Raw genomic sequence first — 25,000 nt, forward strand, 5'->3', positions numbered from 1 at the left:
ACTTGTCTATGTTAAAGGGCGTCTCCCATTTATCCGACCAAGCTGAAATTTTGTGGAAATCCTCTTGGAGAGGAAGAAAAAGAAGAGGAAGAAGAAAACAATAAAGAAAAGAAAAAAGAAGGAAAAGAAAAGTAAAGAAAATTAAAAAAGATAAAGAAGAAAAAGAAGAGGATGAAGAAAAAGAAAAAAGGAGATGAGGAGGAAGAAGTGGAAGGAAAAGAAAAAAATGATAACAAAGAAAACAATAAAGAAGAAAAAGAAGAAAAGAGACAATGGATGATCTTCAATAAGAACATAAGAACGCAGGAGTCTGCAAGAGGCCGGTAGGCCTGTACGAGGCAGCTCCTTTGACCCTAAGCTCCCGTGTATCTAACCCCACCTAATATCGCTGTCCATGAATTTATCTAGTCTATTTTTTAATGTGACAATTGTATTGGCACTCACCACATGACTGCTAAGCCTATTCCACTCATCCACCACCCTGTTAGTAAACCAATTTTTGCCTATGTCCCTGTTGAATCTGAATTTATCCAGTTTAAACCCGTTACTTCGTGTCCTACCCGGTTCTCTTACCAACAAAACCTTATGAATGTCTCCCTTATTAAAGCCCTTCATCCATTTATAAACCTCGATCATGTCTCCACGCACTTTCGCTTTCTAGAGAATGCAAGTTTAACTGTTTGAGTCTTTCCTCGTATGGCAAGTTTCTCAACCCCTGAATCATCTTAGTCATCCTCCTCTGCACCGATTCTAACATTTTGATATCCATTCTATAGTAGGGTGACCAGAACTGAACCGCATAGTCAAGATGAGGTCTAACTAATGCTAAATATAGTTTGAGACCCCAAGACTGCCAAGATAATGTCCACTGGCTGCACACTGATCCAGCCAACCTGCCACCACTTAATTAACCTCTTGGCTGCAAACCCCCTACCAGAAGACCTCACCAAGTTACAGGAGTGGAGCAAAAAGTGGCTGCTGGAATTCAATGAAGAAAATGTAAAGTCCTGCACCTTGGGAGGGGATATCCAGTATACCAATACCACATGGGAAACACTCCACTATCCACCACAGAGGCAGAGAAAGACCTGGGAGTATATCGTCACCCTCACAAAATAATCGCGTAAGACATTTTCCAGCGATTTTCAGGTTTTTCTCTACATCAATTTTTTTTACATGTGACTGCCATTTTTGTATAGTTGCCTTCATCATTCAGGGTTTGAGTGTTCTAGAATTGGCCTTTTCGTTTCTGCCTAAATCTTAAGCCAGATGAGATAATGACAGTTCTTTTCTGATTTCCTGTAAAGTAGAAAATAATGACTTAGGTGGTTTGTTTACGAAGGTGGCGATATGTTATCAGGCTATCATTGAAGGCCAAATCCGTGCCAATCGCAGCGGACGGGTTAAGGACAGCATCAGAGAACTCTACAGTCCATATTTTCAAATGTTTCAGAGCTTACACACACACATTTGGTAAGACTTCCATTGAGCTTGTGTTAGTATTGCCATGGAGAGAAATATGAGCCTAGTGATGGTTTGACAAGGCTTCTGCACCGTGAATGTGAAGAAACACTTATCAGAACCCGATTAATTTCCCTTATGGCCTTGGGAAACAGCTGTAGTGAGGACCTAAAGTACCTAAGAATAAGGGCTGAAACAATGATACTAGTCTTGCCCTGAGGATAATGAGTCTAGCGATAGTTTGACAAGACTTCTACACCATGAATATGAAAGAACACTCATGAGAACTTGACTAATCTCCCTTGTGGCATTGGGAAACAGCTGCAGTGAGGACCTAAAGTGTCTAAGAATAAGGGCTTACTACACAATGATACACAGTGATACTATTCTTGCCCTGAGGATTATAAGCCAAGTGATGGTGTGATAAGGCTTTTGCACCGTGAATGTGAAAAAACACTCATGAAAACTCAACTGATTTCCTTTGTGGCCTTGGGAAACAGCGGTAGTGAGAACCTAAAGTTTTTTGATTTTTACAATAAAGGAAGCAAATCAAAGGCAACAAAAAGAGTATAGAAAAAAAGCCTGCTAGTCGCTGCTCCTATAAGAGAGAGAAGTAAAGAGTGGTCAAAGGAGAGGTCAGAGTGCTTAACCTGGGGATCATGTTTCTTAATGGTCCCCCCAAGCAGGAAAAATGAGAACTAAATCACCCCTCACACAAGCCTTTTCATAATATATATCAAAGCATTTGTGATCAGATTATGTATCATCTATTTTGGGGGGTTTAAATCATGGCACAAATTTGGCCTGTCGCTGCTACATGGTAAAGTCACAAATTTGGCCCGTCGCTGCTACCAGGTTAAGAATACTGGCTTGCTTACCTGCCTTGCCCTGCGCCTCGGCAAGGGTTGTGCGTATCTTCTCCAGCAGCATGAAGGCCTGCCTCTGGTCGCCTTGACTGGGGCGCTGGGGCTTCTCGTCAGATGCCTCCGCTCTGCAGGTTTCATTCTTGGCGGCTCCCTGCGCAGCCGTCCTCCACAGGGTGGGGTCACACACCTCCCTGAACCGTGACGCCTCCTCATCTGAGCTGCTGGAGTCAGACATGGTCCTCGGCAACACAGCTTCTTAGTCTTCTTGAGGCTCTATCACTGTGACCGGCTTGGCAGGTGCTCACGCTACCCTGCGCTGCACACCTGGAGACAAGCACTGCACTGAACTGACACACCCAAAGTAATACTCCATCCCTCTCTCCTTGGCCCCACCATGATACCTTACTAAATTTACATACCTGACTTCTCTTATTTCAACAACACATCAGAGCTTGACACTTTTTGCTCTGACAAAGTGTACTCTTCAACTTCATTTCCTACTATTGTCCACAGAAATGGCTAAATGGGAGTCAAGTGGAGGAATGCTCCTGTTATGTGATGTTAGGTCTAATTAGATTATTGTTATTATTATTATTATTATTATTATTATTATTATTATTATTATTATTACGAATTATTATTATTATTATCATCATTATTACTGAGATTCATGAAAGGGCTCTGATAACCTAACCTAACCAAAACAAAACTAACTCCTACCTAATATAACCCAACCTGATCCAACCTAACTATAGCATATCTAACATAACTAAATATAACCTAACCTGACCTAGACCCCCACGCTGCCAAAATACGATGTGCTACGCTGCACTCTTAAACTTTATACTGTTATACATCAATATTTTGCAGTTTCTTCAGTTTTCTGTAAGTTATTAATTACTGCACTGCACTAGAGTAAGATAATACAACACATAGCTAATGTAAGAATTAGCCTCATACGAGATGGCTGCCCTTATTTCCATATCAGCCTCCATCCCACATGAGGTTAACTCTGACATTATGTGTTGTATTATTACTCTCAGTGCAGTGCAGTAACTAATGACTTTTGGAAAATTGAACTGCAAAATAATGATGTATAAAGTTATTGACCACAGCCTAGCTCATCGTATTTTGGCAGCGGAGGGTCAGGTTAGGATATATTAGATTCTGATTAATGAAATTTGTTAAGCTCAATTGTTTACGATAAATATGTGATACACCGTTGTTGACCATGGCAGCAGAGGAAGCGACGGTCATCATCATATTTTACGATATGGCTGCCTTTATTGCCATATTAGCAGGAAAAATACACTAACACGAGCGGTTTCTGCCGCTGCGGCACGTGCCGGACGGTTTAGCTTTACATTGACTCCTATGGGTGCGTTCACACGAAGCCGGAGCGGCAGGACTGCCGCTCCGGCAGCCGCACCCTGCCGGACTGCCAGCAAGACTGCAGCGGCAGAAATGCCGCACAGTGGTTTCGGTGGTCATGTGTTGCTATGGGCGCGTTCACACATGCAGTGTTTGCCGCGTGCGGCGAGGGATAGTTGTCTGTCAACAGTGGGAGGAAAGGCACACGACCACTTTGTCTGCATCATTGGAAAAGCTGGTATGCACTATATTTTCCATCTTATGAACTTTCAATTAATGTATATTGAAAATGTAAGTGTCTTACATATTAATTCTGTATACCTCTGCACAACAAACATCTGCATATAAATTTCAGGGTTATGGCTAATTAAAAATTATCATGACACGAAGCTGCTGATCTCCGAGATTGAAAGACGGCCTTGTTTGTGGGATCCCTCATGAGAGGATTACAAATATGATTGAAGGAGATACTGAAGCAGATGCCGCAGACACCACACTTGACCGTAGATGTCCAGGTGCCATGCGGCTACCGCTCGCCGGAGCGGCAGAAACCGCTCATGTGAAAGGGGCCTAAGGAGCGGCAATGATGGAAATATTGGCTGTTGGAAAAGGGTCAGTAACCTCTTGCAGTGTTAAAATACTTATATTATGGATGCTTTTTTGTCGCTGAATGCAATGCAGTAAAGAATGACTATCAGAAATTAGAAGAAATTTTGGTATTATTCTAGTGTTTGCCCATACTCACCCCTCGCAACCAAAATTGGCTAGGGGGGCACTGAGACTTCAGGGAATGCAGTGGTAAACATGAAATGCGTCAAAAATGCATAGTTTTTGAGTTATGGGGGTTTGAAAAATACCCTAGATGTAGAGAAATTCCTTACAATTACTTAGATGAAGGGAAATTTCGTACATTCCGGGATTTTTTTACAACGTACAGAAACCACGCAATTTCACTCACTCTCCATACCAAAGAAGGGTTTGAGCGGGGCGAAGCCCCCCGTTACAGTATTTAGATCATAATGAAGCTACAAAACAGTAAGTAATTTATGTCATAAGAATCTTGCAACCGTCATATGCGACTATGTATTCACTTACTGGTAGCACGTACGAATGCGTGAAGCAGGTTTGGTAGTACGTGCGAACGCGTGAAGCAGGTTTGGTACCATGAACGAATGCGTGAAGCAGGTTTGGTACCATGTACGAACGCATGAAGCAGGTTTGGTACCATGAACGAATGCGTGAAGCAGGTTTGGTACCATGTACGAACGCATGAAGCAGGTTTGGTACCACGTACAAACGCGTGAAGCAGGTCAGTGACGAAGCTTCTTCGGAGGAGGACAGGTCTGGTGAAGCTGCCGGACCATCTTGGCGTCATCAGTAATGTAAGTAATGGCTAATGCTGAAGAAGGGGATGTAAGCACCTCTTTCAATGTCCCTCAGTTAGCTGTTAAGTCGTAAAGTTCGGTTGGGATACTTTAAGAAGGGGGGGGGCGGGGTTCATGGGGGGGGCGCAGCCCCCATTTGGTTAGCAGGGGAGTCGAGGGGGGCAAAGCCCCCCTGTTAGCAGGTCGTAAAGTTCGGTTGGAGTAGTTTAAATATGCTCCCCAACCCAAATACCCCGACTTCCCGCGGGTCCCCCAAGATCGTTGGGGGAAGGGGCTGGATCTGGATCTGCTACTGGCGCCGCCTTCATATTATGGTTGAGGGACATGTATTTTGTTTTTTAACTATGGTGTATGGAGGTGTATTATCGTATTCTGCAGGTGCGGAGTCAATATCCACAATCATCTTGTATACTGGGAACACGAACCCGTGAAGCAGATTCAAAATGCGGTCAGTCAGGATTCACGTGTTCAAACAGCTTGGGTAGGAGGTTCAAGAGCCTGCACTTGCTCTAGATAAACCCGCAGTACTGTTTAAGGTGCGTCGTTGGACGGATCACGACTAGCTGGTGGTTTAGCTTATGTCAGTGATAAACGATGAAGATACACCGTGTTTGGTGCCACAGACTCTACCAGCAGGACAGAAACCTTGCGATGAGATGACAACCTACTGGCACCGATGCTAGAGAGAGGGAATGAATGTGGTGTAGGCGGTTTATTTGGGCAGATATTCGCGCCCACACAAGACTGGTAAGGTGAGGATCGTTTGGTGGGTTCACTACACTTCTCTCCCAAAATAAGCTTGGGGATCCAGTGAGAATGCGTGGTTTCCGTATGGGGAACACTAAATTCGTCACAAACACTTATTTTTGTGGCGGTGGGAGGAAAAATCCCTAAATGTAGGGAATTTCCCTAGATCTGGGAATTTGTCCCCCATCCCCCACAAAAAAAATACACGATTGCGACAGATTTCATGTACCCCACCCAAAGCCCCGCATTCACACAGGTCCCCAAGCTTGTTTTGGGGGTGAGGGGGGAGTATGGGCAAACACTAGAATTTTACCGAAATTTTGATATAACAATGCAAAATGTGAAAACACGGGGGGGTTGAAGGGGGTGCCCCCCCATTAGGTAGATTATGTTAAATTAGGTTAGTTTAAATCTACTCGCCACATGGTATGGGCTGGGAGAAATACGCAGCGTGGGATGGGATGTGGCAGCAGGGGTGGTCCACTATGTGGGCCAGTGATGACGGGCGGGAGCAGCGAGGTGGCAGTGCAATTCAGGCATTGAGAAGTCAATAAGTAAGTGATTTCCAGAATACAAAACTGTCTCCATAATGAAAAGCATCATATTTAGGCCATAAATAAAGTCAGTGTCTCAAAATTAGTGGGCTGCCCTTCCCTCAACAGTCCCAAAAATATATATTGACACCCGTCAAAGCCAGCCTCTCGCTGCACACGCCCACAGCCCAAACACCTGACATTATGAAGGAGACAACACTAATGGAACACACAGGGACTACCCTGTCACTGCCATTGCAGGTGAGTTAACCGGAAACGCTGACTGCCAACACAGGGAACAGTCACTAACATATAGCGGTATATAACTGCATATAACACGTGCCTCTACTCGATTCGCTGCACTCACTACCAGGTGATCTTGGGCTGCCTATAAGCCACAACACGTGCCCGGCCCTGACTCTCAATATATTTACACATACTCACAGCCCCCAACACCTGCCCAACACTCACACAGCCCCATAAACCTCCCACACTCACCTGTCACCGGTATTTCAGGCGTTATTAGTGAAAAGGAAAGAAGGCTTGGACACAAACGCGGCCGCCCAGCACGTGACGTCACGATGTCAACAAACACCTCTTCTTCTTCTTCTTCTTCGGTATTTCTTTTTTTCGGTATTTTCTCCTTTTTCTTTTTTTTTATTTTTCTTCTTCTTTTTCTTCTCTTTTTCGGTATTTTCTTCTTTTTCTACTTCGATCTTGTTCTTTTTAGGGTCCTCCTTGGTTTTACTATTCACTGTGCACACACATATATTTCACCCTACACTGAGCTGCACGTACTACACCTAATTATAATTGGTCCCATGGATTGTCTTTTATTTTGCTTTCCTATTTTCTTTTCCTTCACTACTCGATCGATCTGGACATTCGAGTCTTTTTAATTGCATTTCCTCTTTCTGTCCTTTTGTTACATTTGTTCTTTACAATAAACTATCACAATGCAATCAGTCAATCAATTTCCTTTATAGCTAAGTTAATTAATTATCGCATTTTTTTTCGCTCTGACCCAAAACTGTCACGTACGTATATATACACCCCGATATTCACTTATTGTTGTTAAAATCGACATCGTTAATTAATGATGTTTTTTCCAGTAGCTTATATTTGGGCCAGAAACAGCTACGATTGAGGTTTTCAGTACGACAGTCTTTTTCTTTTTAGCATTTTCATTTTGACCTGTTATTTTGAGAAGAGAGAGAGAGAGAGAGAGAGAGAGAGAGAGAGAGAGAGAGAGAGAGAGAGAGAGAGAGAGAGAGAGAGAGAGAGACCCCCAACACACCAGAAGAGAGAGAAACCCTTAAAACACTGGAAAAGAGAGAGAGAGAGAGAGAGAGAGAGAGAGAGAGAGAGAGAGAGAGAGAGAGAGAGAGAGAGAGAGAGAGAGAGAGAGAGAGAGAGAGAGAGAGATTTACATAGATTTACATAGAAAATCAGACCACACAGACCCCATGGTCCAGACTTGGTGGTCTGTCCTTAAACCTAAGTGATTTTACATTAATCAGAAGACTCCAAAACGTTGCATTTCTGCTCTAGTTGATATTAAGTTGAAGGAAGTGACGGTCGAGCTTATTTTTGAAGGAGTCAATCGTGTTACATTGGACCACTGATGGTGGAAGCTTATTCCATTCTCGCACTACAACGTTGGTGAAGAAAAATTTGGTGCAATCTGAATTTACTTGTCTACATCTGAGTTTTACGCCATTGTTCCTCGTGCGCAGACTGTCATCGATCATAAACAATGTTGATCTGTCTACATTCGTGAAACCATTAAGTATTTTAAAACATTCGATCAATTTTCCTCGGAGGCGACGTTTCTCAAGAGAGAACATGTTAAGGATAGAAAGCCTTTCTTCGTAGGATTTGTTGCGCAAGGAAGGGATCATTTTCGTTGCCCGACGCTGAACACCTTCTAATTTAGCAATATCCTTTGCATGGTGGGGACCAAACTGTACCGCATATTCCAAGTGGGGTCTGACTAAACTGTTGTAGAGCAGAGTATTACATCTTTATTATTGAATACAAAGTTTCTTTTAATGAAGACCAACATTCTGTTCGATTTATTTGCTTCATCGATGCATTGATGTGAGAATTTGAGGTTTGACGCGATTTTGACCCACAAGTCTTTGACTCATTGAACGCTTTTGAGTTTAACGCCGCGCATTTCGTATTCGAACTTCTTATTCCTCGTTCCAACTTGAAGGACCTGGCACTTGTCTACGTTAAAGGGCATCTCCAATCTATCCGACCAAGCTGAAATTTTGTGCAAATCCTCTTGGAGGCTTTGCCTGTCTTCGTCAGTGAGAACCGAGTTACCAATCTTTGTGTCGTCTGCAAATTTACTAATGCGGTTATTGAGTCCAACATCCACGTCGTTGATGTAAATAATGAAGAGCACTGGGCCAAGAACCGAGCCCTGAGGGACGCCACTAGTGACCGGCGCCCACTCTGAGTTAAATCCGTCAATCACCACTCTTTGTTACCTTTTGCTCAACCAATTCGCGATCCATTGGTTTACTTGACCGTCAATACCTATTTGCTTTAATTTGTAAAGTAATTTATGATGCGGGACTTTATCAAACGCTTTCTGGAAATCAAGATAGACTACGTCCAGTGATTTGGTTACGTCATAAACAGTGAAGAGGTCGTTATAAAAGGTTAATAGGTTTGATAGGCAGGATCTTTTGTTTCGAAGCCATGTTGTGAGTCCCCAATCAATGAGTGGCTTTCAAGGTAACTCACAATTTTGTCTCTAATTATGCCCTCAAGTAGCTTACCTACAACCGAAGTTAGACTAAAGGGCCTGGAATTACCTGGTACTTGATTGTCTCCTTTCTTGAAAATCGGTGTCACGTTAGCCTTTTTCCAATCTGAAGGGACGATGCCTTGTCGCAAGGACATATTGAATACGGTTGTGAGGGAGGAGAGTATTTCGCTCTTCGTTTCTTTCAGCAGAGTTGGATATACTTTGTCAGGTCCAGGACTTTTATTTGTTTTAAGTGAATGGAGAGCTTTAAGGACTTCATCGGTTGTTATTTCAAAATTAGGCAATGCATGCTCGAGATTTACAATAGTACTGGTGTTGGTGGTAGCGAGAGGAAGACTGTTAGTATTAAACACCGAGGAAAAGTAATTGTTTAAGAGGTTTGCAATGTGTTGGCTGTCAGTCACTAGTGCACCGTCGCTGTTTGTTAAAGGTCCAATACCACTTTTGATCGCCTTTCTGTTGTTTATGTAACTGAAGAAAGATTTCGGGTTATTTTACAGTTGGCTGCAATATTTTCTTCATGTCTACGCTTTGCCTGACCTACTAGTCTTTTACTCGTCGCCTGGCATCATTATAGAGTCTAATGTTCTCAGGCGTGCTTTGTTCTTTCTTTAACCTGTAAAACAATTTTCTCTCATTGACTGATTGTTTAATTTCGCTATTAAACCACGGTGGGCTTTTATTAGTGTTAATTCGCTTCTCGCACAAGGGGACGAATGTGTTCTGCTGAGTGAGTAAGTGATTTTTAAGGCTTAGCCAGGCTTCCTCTACGTTGCCGTCATCTGATAGTTGTATTTCTGTTAGTTTTTGTCGGATTTCTACGAAGTTAGCTCTTTTGAAATTGGGCACCTTTACTTTATTTTCAGTCACTGATGATTGAGCTTTAATGTCGACGCGCACTAATTTATGATCGCAAGAACCGAGGTGTTCTCCTACCGTGACACTACTGACAAGGTTATCTTGGGTCGTTATAACAAGGTCGAGTATATTATTTTGTCGAGTTGGCTCAGAAACCATTTGGCTTAGATAATTTTCTTCTAGAAATTCGATCATTCTATGTGACTCGCCTTCTGTGCCTGACAGAGAGAGAGAGAGAGAGAGAGAGAGAGAGAGAGAGAGAGAGAGAGAGAGAGAGAGAGAGAGAGAGAGAGAGAGAGAGAGAGAGAGAGAGAGAGAGAGAGAGAGAGAGAGAGAGAGAGAGAGAGAGAGAGAGAGAGAGAGAGAGAGAGACCCCCAACACACCAGAAGAGAGAGAAACCCTTAAAACACTGGAAGAGAGAGAGAGAGAGAGAGAGAGAGAGAGAGAGAGAGAGAGAGAGAGAGAGAGAGAGAGAGAGAGAGAGAGAGAGAGAGAGAGAGAGAGAGAGAGAGAGAGAGAGAGAGAGAGAGAGAGAGAGAGAGAGAGAGAGAGAGAGAGAGAGAGAGAGAGAGAGAGAGAGAGAGAGAGAGAGAGAGAGAGATAGAGAGAGAGAGAGAGAGAGAGAGAGAGAGAGAGAGAGAGAGAGAGAGAGAGGAGAGAGAGAGAGAGGAGAGAGAGAGAGAAGAGAGAGAGAGAAGAGGGAGAGAGAGAGAGAAGAGAGAGAGAAGAGAGAGAGAAGAGAGAGAGAGAGAGAGAGAGAGAGAGAGAGAGAGAGAGAGAGAGAGAGAGAGAGAGAGAGAGAGAGAGAGAGAGATAGAGAGAGAGAGAGAGATAGAGAGAGAGAGAGAGAGAGTGGGAGAGAGAGAGAGGAGAGAGAGAGAGAGAGAGAGAGAGAGAGAGAGAGAGAAGAGAGAGAGAGAGATGAGAGAGAGAGAGAGAGAGATAAGTGATTTTACATTAATCAGAAGACTCCAAAACGTTGCATTTCTACTCTAGTTGATATTAAGTTGAAGGAAGTGACGGTCGAGCTTATTTTTGAAGGAGTCAATCGTGTTACACTGGACCACTGATGATGGGAGCTTATTCCATTCTCGCACTACATCGTTGGTGAAGAAAAATTTGGTGCAGTCTGAATTTACTTGTCTACATCTGAGTTTTACGCCATTGTTCCTCGTGCGCAAAGTGTCATCGATCATAAACAATGTTGATCTGTCTACATTCGTGAAACCATTAAGTATTTTAAAACATTCGATCAGTTTTCCTCTGAGGCGACGTTTCTTAAGAGAGAACACGTTAAGGGTAGAAAACCTTTCTTCGTAGGATTTGTTGCGCAAGGAAGGGATCATTTTCGTTGCCCGACGCTGAACACCTTCTAATTTTGCAATATCCTTTGCATGGTGGGGAGACCAAAACTGTACCTCATATTCCAAGTGGGGTCTGACTAAACTGTTGTAGAGCGGGAGTATTACTTCTTTATTCTTGAATAAAAAGTTTCTTTTAATGAAGCCCAACATTCTGTTCGCTTTATTTGCTGCATCGATGCATTGCTGTGAGAATTTGAGGTTTGACGCGATTTTGACCCCCAAGTCCTTGACGCATTGAACGCTTTTGAGTTTAACGCCGCGCATCTCGTAATCAAACTTCTTATTCCTCGTTCCAACTTGAAGGACCTGGCACTTGTCTACGTTAAGGGCATCTCCCATCTATCCGACCAAGCTGAAATTTTGTGCAAATCCTCTTGGAGGCTTTGCCTGTCTTCGTCAGTGAGAACCGAGTTACCAATCTTTGTGTCGTCTGCAAATTTACTAATGCGGTTATTGAGTCCAACATCCACGTCGTTGATGTAAATAATGAAGAGCACTGGGCCAAGAACCGAGCCCTGAGGGACGCCACTAGTGACCGGCGCCCACTCTGAGTTAAATCCGTCAATCACTACTCTTTGCTGTCTGTTGCTCAACCAATTCGCGATCCATTGGTTTACCTGACCGTCAATACCTATTTGCTTTAATTTGTAAAGTAATTTATGATGCGGGACTTTATCAAACGCTTTCTGGAAATCAAGATAGACTACGTCCAGTGATTTGGTTACGTCATAAACAGTGAAGAGGTCGTTATAAAAGGTTAATAGATTTGACAGGCAGGATCTTTTGTTTCGGAAGCCATGTTGTGAGTCCCCAATTAATGAGTGGCTTTCAAGGTAACTCACAATTTTGTCTCTAATTATGCCCTCAAGTAGCTTACCTACAACCGAAGTTAGACTAATGGGCCTGTAATTACCTGGTACTTTTTGTCTCCTTTCTTAAAATCGGTGTCACGTTAGCCTTTTTCCAATCTGAAGGGACAATGCCTTGTCGCAAGGACATATTGAATACGGTTGTGAGGAGGAGAGTATTTCGCTCTTTGTGTCTTTCAGCAGAGTTGGATATACTTTATCAGGTCCAGGACTCTTATTTGTTTTAAGTGATTTGAGGGCTTTAAGGACTTCATCGGGTTTTATTTCAAAGTTAGACAATGCATGCTCGGGATTTACATTAGTACTGGTGTTGGTGGTGGTGGTGGGAGGACTGTTATTATTAAACACCGAGGAAAAGTAATTATTTAATAGGTTTGCAACGTGTTGGCTGTCAGTCACTAGTGCACCGTCGCTGTTTGTTAAAGGTCCAATTCCACTTCTGATCGCCTTTCTGTTGTTTATGTAACTGAAGAAGGATTTCGGATTATTTTTACAGTTGGCTGCAATATTTTCTTCATATCTACGCTTTGCCTGATGAGAGAGAGAGAGAGAGAGAGAGAGAGAGAGAGAGAGAGAGAGAGAGAGAGAGAGAGAGAGAGAGAGAGAGAGAGAGAGAGAGAGAGAGACCCCAACACACCAGAAGAGAGAGAAACCCTTAAAACACTGGAAGAGAGAGAGAGAGAGAGAGAGAGAGAGAGAGAGAGAGAGAGAGAGAGAGAGAGAGAGAGAGATTCACCATGACCTCACAAACTCACTCCCGTAGGTAGTATACTCATTGACGCATTCACTCACTCACTCATTAACTCAACCACGATAACACGTATCTCCACGCATACTCACTTTTACTTCCGAAACAAGCAAATTACTCAAGTGTTATTATCCCCGACGGCAGCAAGTGTGATTATCGTCCTGAGTGGGGAGGGAGGATCGAGGAGGACACCGTGCCGACTCTGGGACACGACGACTCGGCGACCCAGGGTACACGAGGTCTTGGGTGTGAAAATAATGTTGATGTGAACTAATTAAGTCTATATTCACCAAGTCAAGTCATACGCAGGTTTGTGGGAGGAGACACGGCCGAGGCGTGGTTTATGAGTGACACTGCTTGGAGCCAAACTAGAGAATGTAGAAAGAGAGATTTAGAGAAAACAAAGAATTAAAGGCGGACTAATTTAAATCAATCACTTCAACATACCCTCCCTCACACCCCACACCGCCGTTTGTATATATAAGCAATGGAATTACAGTCACGCAATAGCACAATAAAAAGACATTTTTTCGTCAGTGGCTTGCCCGAACGCGCGGTGAAAGGAGGCGAGAATGCACAGAGGGAACATACGGCCCCAACTTTAGTCACCCCTGAACTGGCGGGTATTTTTTTTTTTGGGCTTCAAGTGACGTCATCCCGCTGCTCCGTCCCAAAACCGCCTCCTGCACGTACCGGTCGCAGTTTTGAAGCAGAGTTACTTGACTTGGTATATATAGACTTAGGATGTGAAAGGGTCGCACATGGTCGGAAAGAGGTCTAGAAACGATCGCCGGATGCAGAGTCGGCACAGTGTGAAGGAGGCATAGAAGTCGCTGGGTTGTCGTGGCCCAGAGTCGGCACACTGTGAATGGGGTCTTATATGAGAGACTGCGATGCGATGCTTTGTGGGTAAAAAAAAATCGTGAGAAGGTGAGGAGGAGGTGAATGAGGAGGATGTTTAAGAGAGAGGAAGAGGAGGTTTAGAGGAATATGTACGAAGAAAATAAAGATGAAAAAGAGATGGAAGAGAGAGAGAGAGAGAGAGAGAGAGAGAGAGAGAGAGAGAGAATCAGAAAAAAAATTTGACGTTAGAATCATAGGTAGTCTTTTTTTTCTTCCTTTTCTTTATCTACTTCCCTTTCCCCCTCTAGGCTACTTATTTCCTTAATCTTTCCTTTCATTGCCGTGTCAAATGAAAACAAGCACACCGAAAATAGACAACGGCAACAGAGGTAAGAAATATCGAAAACAAAACAAATAAATCAATAATAATCACAATCAATCAATATAATCAATGTCCGAAGCATCAATTTGCCGGCATAACACAGCACACCCAACAGCCATCCACCATCACCTCGTCACTGAAGTCCATATTAAACGTATCGGGCTCCCGTTACGACCATTCCCAAGGCCACGGAGAAGATTAACCGGGTTTTCTGGGGTGATTTTTCCCGTTCATGGTGCAGAAGTCGGGTAAAACTATCACTCGGATCACAAAATAGTCCATGAATATCCCAGGGACGTCTACGAGAGACTCTTCAAACGTGTGAACTGTGGGGCCGAGGGGATTGTCGTTTTGGACCTTTTTCTTTGTCCCGGGATTCTGGGATAGAATTAGTCCTAACATACCTGTCAAGCTACTGTGGTGTCTTGCCATAAGATTTTGCGTTAGAGACCATAAGTTTGCGTATAAAACGGTAATTAAACCATAAGAAAACCATATTTTTTTGTCATTCATTATTTATTTGTTTCAAAACAAATGCAGAATGAAAACACAATGTAAACACATGACACAGTATGAACACCACATAATGAAAAACAGTACTGTTTACAAAGGTTTTTGTAAACAGTAGGTCCTACTGTTTTTCATTATGTGGTGTTCATACTGTGTCATGTGTTTAAAGAGCATCAATGAGCTGCAGTGAACCTACAGCAGCTCGATCACTGATGCTCTCTGTTAAAAAAAAAAAAAAACATTAAAAAAATCTACATCGCAAGCGGATAAAAAAACGTAAGATTTTCAACTTACGCCGTACGACTTGAAAATCACCGAAATTACGTACGTAAGACTTACGTAAAAATACGTAAGACTTGACAGGTGTGTCCTAATCCCGGTATCCCGGGAATTCCCGGAATTTTCAATTGTCTAAAATTGCACATTATACTTAGTTTCCCTTTTAGGTTTTTGATGTGCTTAAGGCGATCGAGAGTCCGGGTAGGAACGTAGGTGTTGCCATATCTCTAGTAGATATGTAGTGCGGCGACGGCCTGATGAACGAGCCTCCCATAAGGTACGCACTTAGCCAGGGGGGTACCTCTTTGGCCGACTCGGTAAGGAGTGGCTCTCCCGTCACGCTGGTCGCGGGTTCAATCCCAGGCAGCCGGGGAATACCCTCTCCTTGTCTTGATTAATTTCTCGTGTGTTTCGATACACGCAGAGGACGTGTAGGAAAATAGAAAAACAGAAAAATAAAATCACGGGGCATTACAGGTATGCATGAATCACTCTGATTTTTATGTTATAAGGTATTGTCAACATGTAGGTCAATTTCAGACATTCAGCCCCATTCTAGCCCCCAACCCCGCCAGCCCCAGTTAAACAGCCCCTTCCAAAACTTACGAGTGTTATTCTGGCGTTATTATTGGCCCCACAACTCTCTTGTTGTATGGCTAAGACACGTTATGATGTGCATTGTTTCTCCGTCGTTAGATTTTTCTATTTTAGCTTTTTTACTTTTACTGAGAGAGAAAGCCGCAAACCAAGAACAGGACCAAGACAGAGTGTAAACACCGGCCAGGTCCAGGACCAAGACTTTGATAGCAAACCAACGGGCCCTGCACGCCTTCCCGCTGCTCCACACACTGACCTCGAGTGTCTTGCCATGGCCTCCGCCTGCAGGCACGTGGCAGTGACGGGGCCGCCAGGTGAGGGCAGGAGTTAAGGCGACTGTCGCGTTTATTGATACCTCTCTCTTCAATATTTTGGGGTCAGGTAGTCTCTCTCTCTCTCCTTCGTTTTTCGGAGTGTTTTATGGGTCTCTCTCTCTCTCTCTCTCTCTCTCTCTCTCTCTCTCTCTCTCTCAGCTGCCTGACACTTTCCCAGAGTGTCACACTGTCATTCATTTCATTTAATTTCTAGGGCCCCCGCAGAGGGCCACTCTCGGGTGGCATGATATGCGGGGGTTGTGCAGGGGATTCAAGGATCCTGGACAGGATTAGGATAAGGGTTAGGATGAGGGAAGGTATTGGGACATGGTGAAGGGCCAGGATTAGGGAGATAATGATTGATGATCCTATTCCTAAATGTGTCAAGAGTGGGACTGTTAACAACATGAGATGGGAGATGATTCCACTCTTGGATGCTGCGGGGAAAGAATGAATATTTGATTATACTTGTGTTAGTCTGGCAAGTGTGGTATTTAAGGTTGTGGCTGCCTCTAGTGGATCGTGTATGCGTAGTTGTCGGGTGTAAATAAGTGTCTTTGTTTATGTCTACTAAATTGTTTGTGATTTTATATACCGTTTGTTGTCTGTGTATTTGTTTCCGTGTTGCTGATGGGTCTAGTTTTATGTCTTGTTTAAGCAAAGTGACTGATGTGGTGTGTCTGTAAACACGTCTGGCCCATCCTGCAGCTTTGTTTTGTATGGCCTCTATTAATGTTATTGTTAGTGTTATTTTATTGTCTCCTTAGTTCCTGTATTTCCCCTCCCTGGTTCCTCTTTTCCTTGCAATGTTTCTCCTATTGTGCAGGCGTGGGCAAGACAACGCTGGTCCAGAAGGTCGTGGGTCAACTGCAGGAGGCTGAGGTGGCGTGTAGCGGGTTCTATACCAAGGAGGTGCGGCAGGGGGGCAAGAGGGTTGGCTTTGACGTGGTCACCTTGAGCGGCCGCACCGGTGTTCTCTCCAGGCAGAGGTGAGATGCAGGGTCCATATTCTTAACCCGTCTGCTGCGATTGGCACGAATTTCTCCTTCCCTGGTTGCCTGGTAACATATTGTCCCAGGTCTTTCTCTGCCTCTGTGTGGATAGTGGAGTGTTTCCCATGTGGTATTGGTATGCTGGATTTCCCTTCCAAAGGTGCATGACTTTACATTTCTCTTCATTGAATTGTAGCAGCCACTTTTTGTTCCGTTCCTGTAGCTTGGTGATGTCTTCTTGTAGGAAATCTGCAATCAAGGGGTTAATTGTATCGGGTTCCCATTGCGACCATTTCCCAAGGCCACAGGGAAGATTAACCGGGTTTTCATGGGTGGTGTTTTTCCTGTCCATGGTGCAGAAGTCATGTAAAACTATAACTGGGACCACAAAACGGTCCACGAAAACTCCAGCAACTTCTACGAGAGGCTTTTCAATCAGGTGAACTGAGGAGTTGATAGATTTAAGAATACGGCCTCAGGTCATTTCTGTTTATGCTGCAGAAGTTTTGTCCTTCCAAGATACAGTCATACCTTGGTTTATGAGTTTAATTCGTTCCAGAATTTTGCTCGCAAACCAAATGAACGCACACTGTGATGCTGAAAACACAAAGATCGCACACTAGACCATAAACGTAGTGTTCACAAACGCGTGGGTGCTACCTCTGTGGGAGCACAGCGTGGACTGAGACCCCATTCCCACTGTTTTCCGCTCTGAGCACTCTTGGCTTGTGGTGAACAAAGGGAACCATCGCTCACGCCTTCGACTTGTACAAACAGGATGCTCGTACACCAAGCAATCGCTCTTCAACCAAGGCATTTTTAGTAGGGATGTACCGATGTATCGGTATCAGTGGTATCGGCACATTTTAAGAGTATCGGTATTGGCTGATTTTCTGCCGATACTACCGATACTTGAAGGAGTTTTATACATCGGTTGTCACTTGTTACAAATAATTTTGTTCAACAGAAATTGGATTTTGTAAATTGTTGAAAAAGTATTAGAAAAGTGTAATTATCTAGTACCATGATACTTCATAGTTTGGAATTTTCCGCGATTTAATTTTCATCACTTTAAATGATAAGATTCATATTACTTTGAAAACAAATATATATAATACTTAGTATACAGTGCAGCGTTTGGTACCGCGGACGCATACAATACAGGTTTAGTACTTGTAGCTTCGGCGCGGGATTGGCGGAGCCCCTCCACTCGCCTCATTTACCTGCCTCAAGTCAGTCAGACGGTTGCCCTGCTTCAGGGCACGCTGCCAGGGTCTGGGGATTTCTTCACAGTCTTCTGCCTAAATGTATGTCAATTAAGGTAAAGCTAACCTAGCTGAGTCAACTAGACCTCATGAGGCGCCTCCTCTCTCGCCCCTTGTCGAAACTCATGGGGGTGGGTGTTAACACTTCCCTTCTATGGTGGAACAGCGAGTAGTGGGTCTTTTTTTTTCTTAACATTTGATATTGCCATTTAGCTGCTGAAATTGTTGTATATAAAAAATCAGTGCACAAGTATCGGTATCAGTATCGGTATCGGTCAAATATTGGGGTCTCGGGATCGGTATCGGTCAAAATTTCGGTATTGGTACGTCCTTAATTTCTAGTGAATATTTTGTGCTGATAAATGAAAACACTTGTAAAGTAAGGCACTCATAAACCATGGTATTGCCACAACATGTTTTAGCTCCTCCACAGACACACCTCAGGGCGTCCGTGCCTAGACTAGTACTGCTCATTGCTTGCATATCCAGCCAGGACTATTTTATCTTGATTACTGTTATCTACTTCAGTAAAGCACCTAAATATGTACATACCTAATGAAGCTTAACATGAAAAACTCCACTGTTCTGTTGATTCTTCCAATTTTAAAGTCATTTAACCCGTTCACTGTGATTGGCACGGATTTGGCCTTCACTGGTAGCCTGGTAACATAGTCCCAGGTCTTTCTCTGCCTCTGTGGTTGATAGTGGAGTGTTTCCCATGTGGTATTGGTATGCTGGATATCCCCTCCCAAGGTGCAAGACTTTACCTTCTTCTTCATTGAATTGTAGCAGCCACTTTTTGTTCCATTCCTGTAGCTTTGGTGATGTCTTCTGGTAAGGGGTCTGCAGTTAAGAGGCTGTTTTCTACTGACAGAGCATTACTTTCCCTTGCATTCCTCTCTGCTTGGACAGTGTTATCGCTTTATATTACAGTTGCTACGCCACCTTATCTTCTACCTCATGGTGTGTTTGTTCATTGGTTTGCATTCCTCACATTTGAACATTGTCATCTGGAAAAGAAAATTGCTCAGACCTGGGGCGCTGTTCCTGCTGGCCTCTGGGGGCTCAGAAAAGGGGTAGATGTGAGGGATTGTGAGTATGTCCTGGTTTGTCATGCAAGAGTTTGGTGGCATTTACATTCTTTCACCTCTTTTTTTCATTCCTCCCGAAACTGACCTATCTTTCGGGCACCTCTTTGGATTCTTTTTAGGAGCAGCGAGTAGCGGGCTTTTTTATTTTTTATTAATGTTTACTTTTTTTGTGCCCTTGAACTGTCTCCTTTGCTGTAAAAAAAAAAAAAAAAAAAAAATTGAATACTGACCCAAGAATAAGATTAACAGTTCCAAAGATCAAGAAAAAAAGTTTGCTGATCTTGACTTACACTCATTTTTAGTTTTTATCCTTATATGAGTACTGGTTGGGATGAAGCAGACAGACTGGTGAACACATCCTAATAAAATCAATACTTCTGACAGGGCTGAGGGCAGTGGAGGGCGAGAGCCTCGGGTTGGTAACTATGCTGTTGATGTGGCGTCCTTTGAGTCCCTGGCCCTGCCTCTCCTGCAGACTCAGGTACGCTCCCTTCAACAGCACTGTGCTCTACCCCAACATCTCTTAACCCGTCCTCTGCGATTGGCACGGATTTGGGTTTCACTGGTAGCCTGGTAACATAGTATAGTCCCAGGTCTTTCTCTGCCTCTGTGGTGAACAGTGGAGTGTTTCCCATGTGTTATTGGTATGCTAGATATCCCTTCCTTTCCCTTCCTTTTCCATCCCTTCCCTTCCTTTTTCATCCCTTCTGTTCCCTACCCTTTTGATCCCATATCTTTCCTTCCCATCCCTTCCCATCCCATCCCATCCCATCCCTTCCCTTTTCATGCCCTTCTGTGCTCCTCCTTTCTTTTTCATCCCTTCCCTTCCCTTCCCTTCCTTCCCTTTCCATCATTTCTCATCCCATACCCTTCCCTTTTCTTCCCATCCTTTCTCATCCCTTCCCTTTTCTTCCCATCCTTTCTCATCCCTCCCCTTCCCTTTTCATCCCTTCCCTTTCCTTTCCTTCCCATCCTTTCTCATCCTAACCCATCCCATCCCATCCATTGTAATCCATTGAATTATAGCAGCAACGTTTTGCTCCACTCCTTAAACTTGGTGAGGTCTTCTTGTAGGAAATCCGCATCCAAGGCATTAACTAGGTCACTGCTATTAATTTCAGGACTGCAGGAAATAAGTATCTCAGGCTGTTATGGTGTAGACCTTGTTACATCAGATAATGCTCTTCCCTGGTTATTTGTGTACTACAAGGAGAGGCTGAGTATATAGTATTCATGTTTTGAGTGCCTAACCTGTGTTTGCAATGGAGAACAAGTCTGTTCATCCTTGTTATTGTAATCAGATATTTTTTATCCTGGTAGTTATAGAAAGGATAGAGACAATGTAAGTCCCTGTTTCATCCCCTAACATGCTATAACAACAGTCTCTATCCTGCAGAGAACATGTCCCTTCCCATCCCATCCCATCCCTTCCCTTCCTTTTTCATCCCTTCCCTTCCCTTCCTTTTCCATCCCTTCCCTTCCTTTTTCATCCCTTCCCTTCCCTTCCTTTTCCATCCCTTCCCTTCCCTTTTCATCCCTTCCCTTCCCTTCCTTTTCCATCCCTTCCCTTCCTTTTTCATCCCTTCCCTTCCCTTCCTTTTCCATCCCATCCCTTTCCTTCCCATCCTTTCTCATCCCATCCCCTTCCATTTCCTTCCCATCCTTTCTCTTCCCTTCCCTTTTCTTCCTATCCTTTCTCATCCCTCCCCTTCCCTTTTCATCCCATCACTTTCCTTCCCATCCTTTCTCATCCCATCCCCTTCCATTTCCTTCCCATCCTTTCTCACCCCATCCCTTCCCTTCCCATCCTTTCTCATCCCAACCCTTCCCATCCCTTCCCTTCCATCCACTGTAATTCCACCTCAAATCCCCTATCTTGCTAACCCTACATTATGCATCCCCCAGAGAGCAACACCCTCCGTCCTGGTGCTGGATGAAATAGGGAAGATGGAGATGTTTAGCACCGGCTTTGTGAGGGGCGTGAGGCAGGCCATCGCGGACCCCTCCTCAACCCTCCTGGCCACCATCCCCATCGCCAAGGGCAAGCCCATAGCCCTGGTGGAGGAGATCAGGAGCAGCCCAACATTCATGGTGGTCAATGTAAGGCTTGGGGAAGGGAGGAGTGGGTAGTGGTGGGTGGGTGGTGGGTTGGAGAGGTGATGTAGTGGATGAGTATATGTGGTGGTGGATGTACAGCGTGCATGGGTGATTTCTGCACCAGAGTTCGTGCATCGAGATTTGCCGTTCAGCTTCATATTTGCCGCCCATACCATCATTAACACACAGGAGGCATTAATCATGTGTCTGGCAGTGACGCACATCTTTTTCTCCACTCACTGGTGTGAGGGAAGGAGAGCCTACATCTCTCCCCTCCCTCCTGTGGGGGTTGACAGTTTGTATTGCCTTGAACAATTTAGCCTGAAATTTCACCTACATCCTTGTGTTTCTGCCCATTTTGCTGGATTACATAATGGATGGAGAACATAGAGGAGGCAAAGCAATACCAGCAATCACTGATCTTTACATTGCTGGCCAAAATGAAGCCTCCTCTTCCTTTGGAGGTCATTTATTAGTGGCTTCTTCTGCACGCAGTAAGACCTGCAGCCAAGGTCATGTTGCAAAGTTTCTTGCACTGTACGCAGCGACACATCACCAAGAAGAGTGTGGGTTCATTCTTTCAAATTCCTGGAGTGACGTCAAGCTATCGTCTAAAGATGTTCCTGCTTTTATGGAAAAATGTTTTGGTTTCCCTGGTTGTTCCTTAAGGAGTGTGACCAAGCAAGGTGGAGCAAGCCCCTAGCACTTCGCCATAGTCCAAAAATCAGATTAATATCGTAGATCCCACATGGGGATTGTATCAGATATTAAGCTGATAAGAACAGATACTACACTTTGATCTTAGCCTTAAATCAGTGGATCAAGGTGCTCACTGTTCTAAGCTTCAGTCATTAAGCTTGCAAATTTCCTTATTACTGTGCACAGCAATGTAAAGATCAGTGATTGCTGGCCTCCTCTATGTTCTCCATCCATTACGTAATGCAGCCAAAATGGGCGGAAACACAAGGATGTAGGTGAAATTTTAGGCTAAATTGTTCAAGGCAATACAAACTCAACCCCCTCTAGAAGGAAGGGAGGGAGGGACCCCTCCCTACCACCAGTGAGTGGAGAAAAAGATGTACGTCACTGCCAGACACATGATTAATGCCTCTTGTGTTATAATGATGGTATGGGAGGCAAATATGAAGTTGTGTGGCAAATCTCGATGAGCGGACTCTAGCGCAGAAATCATTAATGTACGATGTAGTTTGAGAAATGTGGCGATGGTAAATGAAGAAGAAGAAGTAGAAGAAGAAGAAGAGGTAGATGAAAAAGAAGTAGATGAAGGAGAAGAAACAAGAAGAAGAAGAAAAGAAAAAAATAATATCAAGAAGAACAAGAATAAGACAAAGAAGAAGAACAGGAAAAAGAAGTAGAAGAAGGAGGTGGAGAAGAGGAAAAAGAAGAAAAAGAATTAAGGAAAGAACAAGAACAAGACCTCATGATTACTATGATTTTCTCTTTGCCAGAAAAACTATGATTGAGGGTGACAATTTTTTTTACATGACCTTGTATGAGAAATTACTTGACCTCCCTTCCCTTGACAAACCTATAGCAAAACTGTAAGTGGGACACTCTCTCTCTCTCTCTCTCTCTCTCTCTCTCTCCTTGATTTTTTTCCTTCTCTCCATTTCATGTTCTTTCTCTCTTCTGTAGTTTGATTCTCTCTGTCTGTCTGTGTCTGTCCATGGCTGTACTTTTCCCTTGATGGACCGGAAGAAAAATTGTATGGATGGGATGTGTTCTTACTTTCCCTTCTGTCTGACAAACCTGTAGGAAATTTTGTACAGGGTGGAGATGTGCTTTGTACTTCCCAAGACTTCCATGTGTTCCTTCCTCTTCCACAGCTGACGAGAGCCAACAGGGACGACCCGGCTGTCCTGGAGAAGATTATTAGCACGTTAAGAACCTCTCTCGAGAAGTAATGTTTGCTGACACCATCTACAGGACCTAAGAACCTCTACAGAGAAGTGATGTTTGCTGATGTCAACTATAAGACCTAAGAACCTCTACAAAGAAGTGATGTTTGCTGACACTGACTACACTGCTTAAGAACCTCTATGGAGAAGTGATGTTTGCTGATGTCAACTATAGGACTTAAGAACCTTTACAAAGAAGTGATGTTTGCTGATGCCAACAACAGGACCTAAGAACCTCTATGAAGAAGTGATGTTTGCTGAGCTTTAATAAAAACACATGTGCCTGCTTCTTGTTTAGTGAAATCCACTCAACTATGTGTTTGTGTGTGTGTGTGTGTTGGTATGAGAGAGAGAGAGAGAGAGAGAGAGAGAGAGAGAGAGAGAGAGAGAGAGAGAGAGAGAGAGAGAGAGAGAGAGAGAGAGAGAGAGAGAGAGAATGTTTAGTGCCGGGTTTGAAAAATGGTTTGAAAAATGTGGAGATGGTAAATGAAGAGGAAGAAGAAGGAGAAGAAGGAGGTTAAGAAATAGAAAAAAGGGAAGAAAAGAAAAAAAAGACCACAAAGAAGAAAAAAATTGAAAAAGAACAAAAAAAGAAGAAGAACAAGACCTCACGACTGCTATAATTTTTCTCTTTGCTAACTGGCAGAAAAGCAATGATTAGGGGCGGCAACTTTTCCTTCATGACCTTGTATGAGAAATTACTTGACCTTTCTCTTGGCAAACCTTATAGCAAAGAAAAAGGTAAGGAGAGCGGAAGAAAATAAATGGAAAGGAAGGGACGGCAGGGGAAAAGAACTGAGTGAAGGAAGGAAGGGAATGGATGGAGTGGAGGGCCAGGGAGAAGGGAAGGGAGGGAAGATTAATACCCGCATTACCTTTCCTAAGCCCTGAGTGACGCCTGGTATCGGCACGGCCCTCACTGTCCCTCTCTCTCACAGCGGCGGCGGCGGGCATCCCTCAGCCTTCTACCACCGCTCTGTTGATGTTCCTGCTAAGACTTTTCTCGCCCCCTTGATGTTCCTCCTGTCCGTTTTCATTTTCCTCCTTCCAACCAACTTTTCTCTCCTTTTGTCATCTGTCGCCTAATCTTGATCCTCCTTCCCTCCTTCACAACACTTCCTCTCCTCCTTCCATCCATCTTTTGTCTGTCTCGTAATCTTGATCCTCCTTCCCTCCTTCACAACACTTCCTCTCCTCCTTCCATCCATCTTTTGTCTGTCTCGTAATCTTGATCCTCCTTCTCTCCTTCCCTCCTTCACAACACTTCCTCTCCTCCTTCCATTCATATTTTGTCTGTCTCCTAATTTTCCGTGATCTTCAGTCAAACCACGATTTCCGGTGGCGTGGTTCTCATTTGTTTCTTGTTATTGCTGCTGATGATGATGGTGAGTAATGCCGTCGTCCTTCAAGGAACTCTACCGTAGCTTTGGAAGATCGTGGACACGTCAGAAAACCACGGAAATATGAGAACCACGCCAGCGGAAATCGTGGTTTGACTGAAGATCCACGGAAAATTTGCCCAGTGTAATAGCCCCTCGTAAGGGAGTGACATGGGACGCAGTAGACGATCAAAAGGAGTCGAGTTGAGTGGATTGTGAGGTTCAAAGGTATTAGGTAAGAATTAACATGACAGGAGGAAAGGAGAAGGATAGAGAGGAGCGTGATGGTGGAATGAGGGAACGAATGAGGTTATCGGAGAGAGAGGATTGGAGGTGTGAGGAAAGGA

The 25,000-nt window shown here is 43.9% G+C and overlaps 2 protein-coding genes and 1 pseudogene across 2 annotated transcripts in view; 1 reads left to right on the forward strand and 2 right to left on the reverse strand.

Annotated features, from left to right (window-relative positions):
* The window catches only part of LOC127001111 (uncharacterized), a 16,299-nt gene extending 9,293 nt beyond the window's left edge, over positions 1-7,006 (reverse strand). The window contains exons 1-2 of the mRNA XM_050865282.1: positions 6,862-7,006; positions 2,340-2,651 (exon numbers count right to left, since the gene is read on the reverse strand). Of these exons, the coding sequence (XP_050721239.1) occupies positions 2,340-2,562 (223 nt within the window). The 5' untranslated portion in view covers positions 2,563-2,651; positions 6,862-7,006. The remainder of the gene's footprint in view (positions 1-2,339; positions 2,652-6,861) is intronic.
* An 8,737-nt stretch (positions 7,007-15,743) lies between these two features.
* LOC127001110 (cancer-related nucleoside-triphosphatase homolog) lies at positions 15,744-23,560 on the forward strand. The gene is made up of 5 exons (XM_050865281.1): positions 15,744-15,910; positions 16,737-16,899; positions 19,643-19,739; positions 21,164-21,358; positions 23,203-23,560. Exons 1-5 carry the CDS (start codon positions 15,868-15,870, stop codon positions 23,278-23,280), a joined length of 576 nt encoding a protein of 191 aa, XP_050721238.1. The 5' UTR covers positions 15,744-15,867; the 3' UTR covers positions 23,281-23,560.
* On the reverse strand, positions 21,971-22,180 carry LOC127001411 (U2 spliceosomal RNA; annotated as a pseudogene).
* Positions 23,561-25,000: the final 1,440 nt, after the last annotated feature.

This window comes from Eriocheir sinensis, chromosome 20, assembly GCF_024679095.1.
Source record: "Eriocheir sinensis breed Jianghai 21 chromosome 20, ASM2467909v1, whole genome shotgun sequence".
NCBI lineage: Eukaryota > Metazoa > Arthropoda > Malacostraca > Decapoda > Varunidae > Eriocheir > Eriocheir sinensis.

Excerpts from the sequence above, each read along its gene's own strand:
- LOC127001110 (XM_050865281.1), top strand. The coding sequence starts at position 15,868 with ATGGCCTCCGCCTGCAGGCACGTGGCAGTGACGGGGCCGCCAG. Across the intron at positions 15,911-16,736 it reads GGCAGTGACGGGGCCGCCAG|GCGTGGGCAAGACAACGCTG; the intron begins GTGAGGGCAGGA and ends CCTATTGTGCAG. Across the intron at positions 16,900-19,642 it reads GGTGTTCTCTCCAGGCAGAG|GGCTGAGGGCAGTGGAGGGC; the intron begins GTGAGATGCAGG and ends TACTTCTGACAG.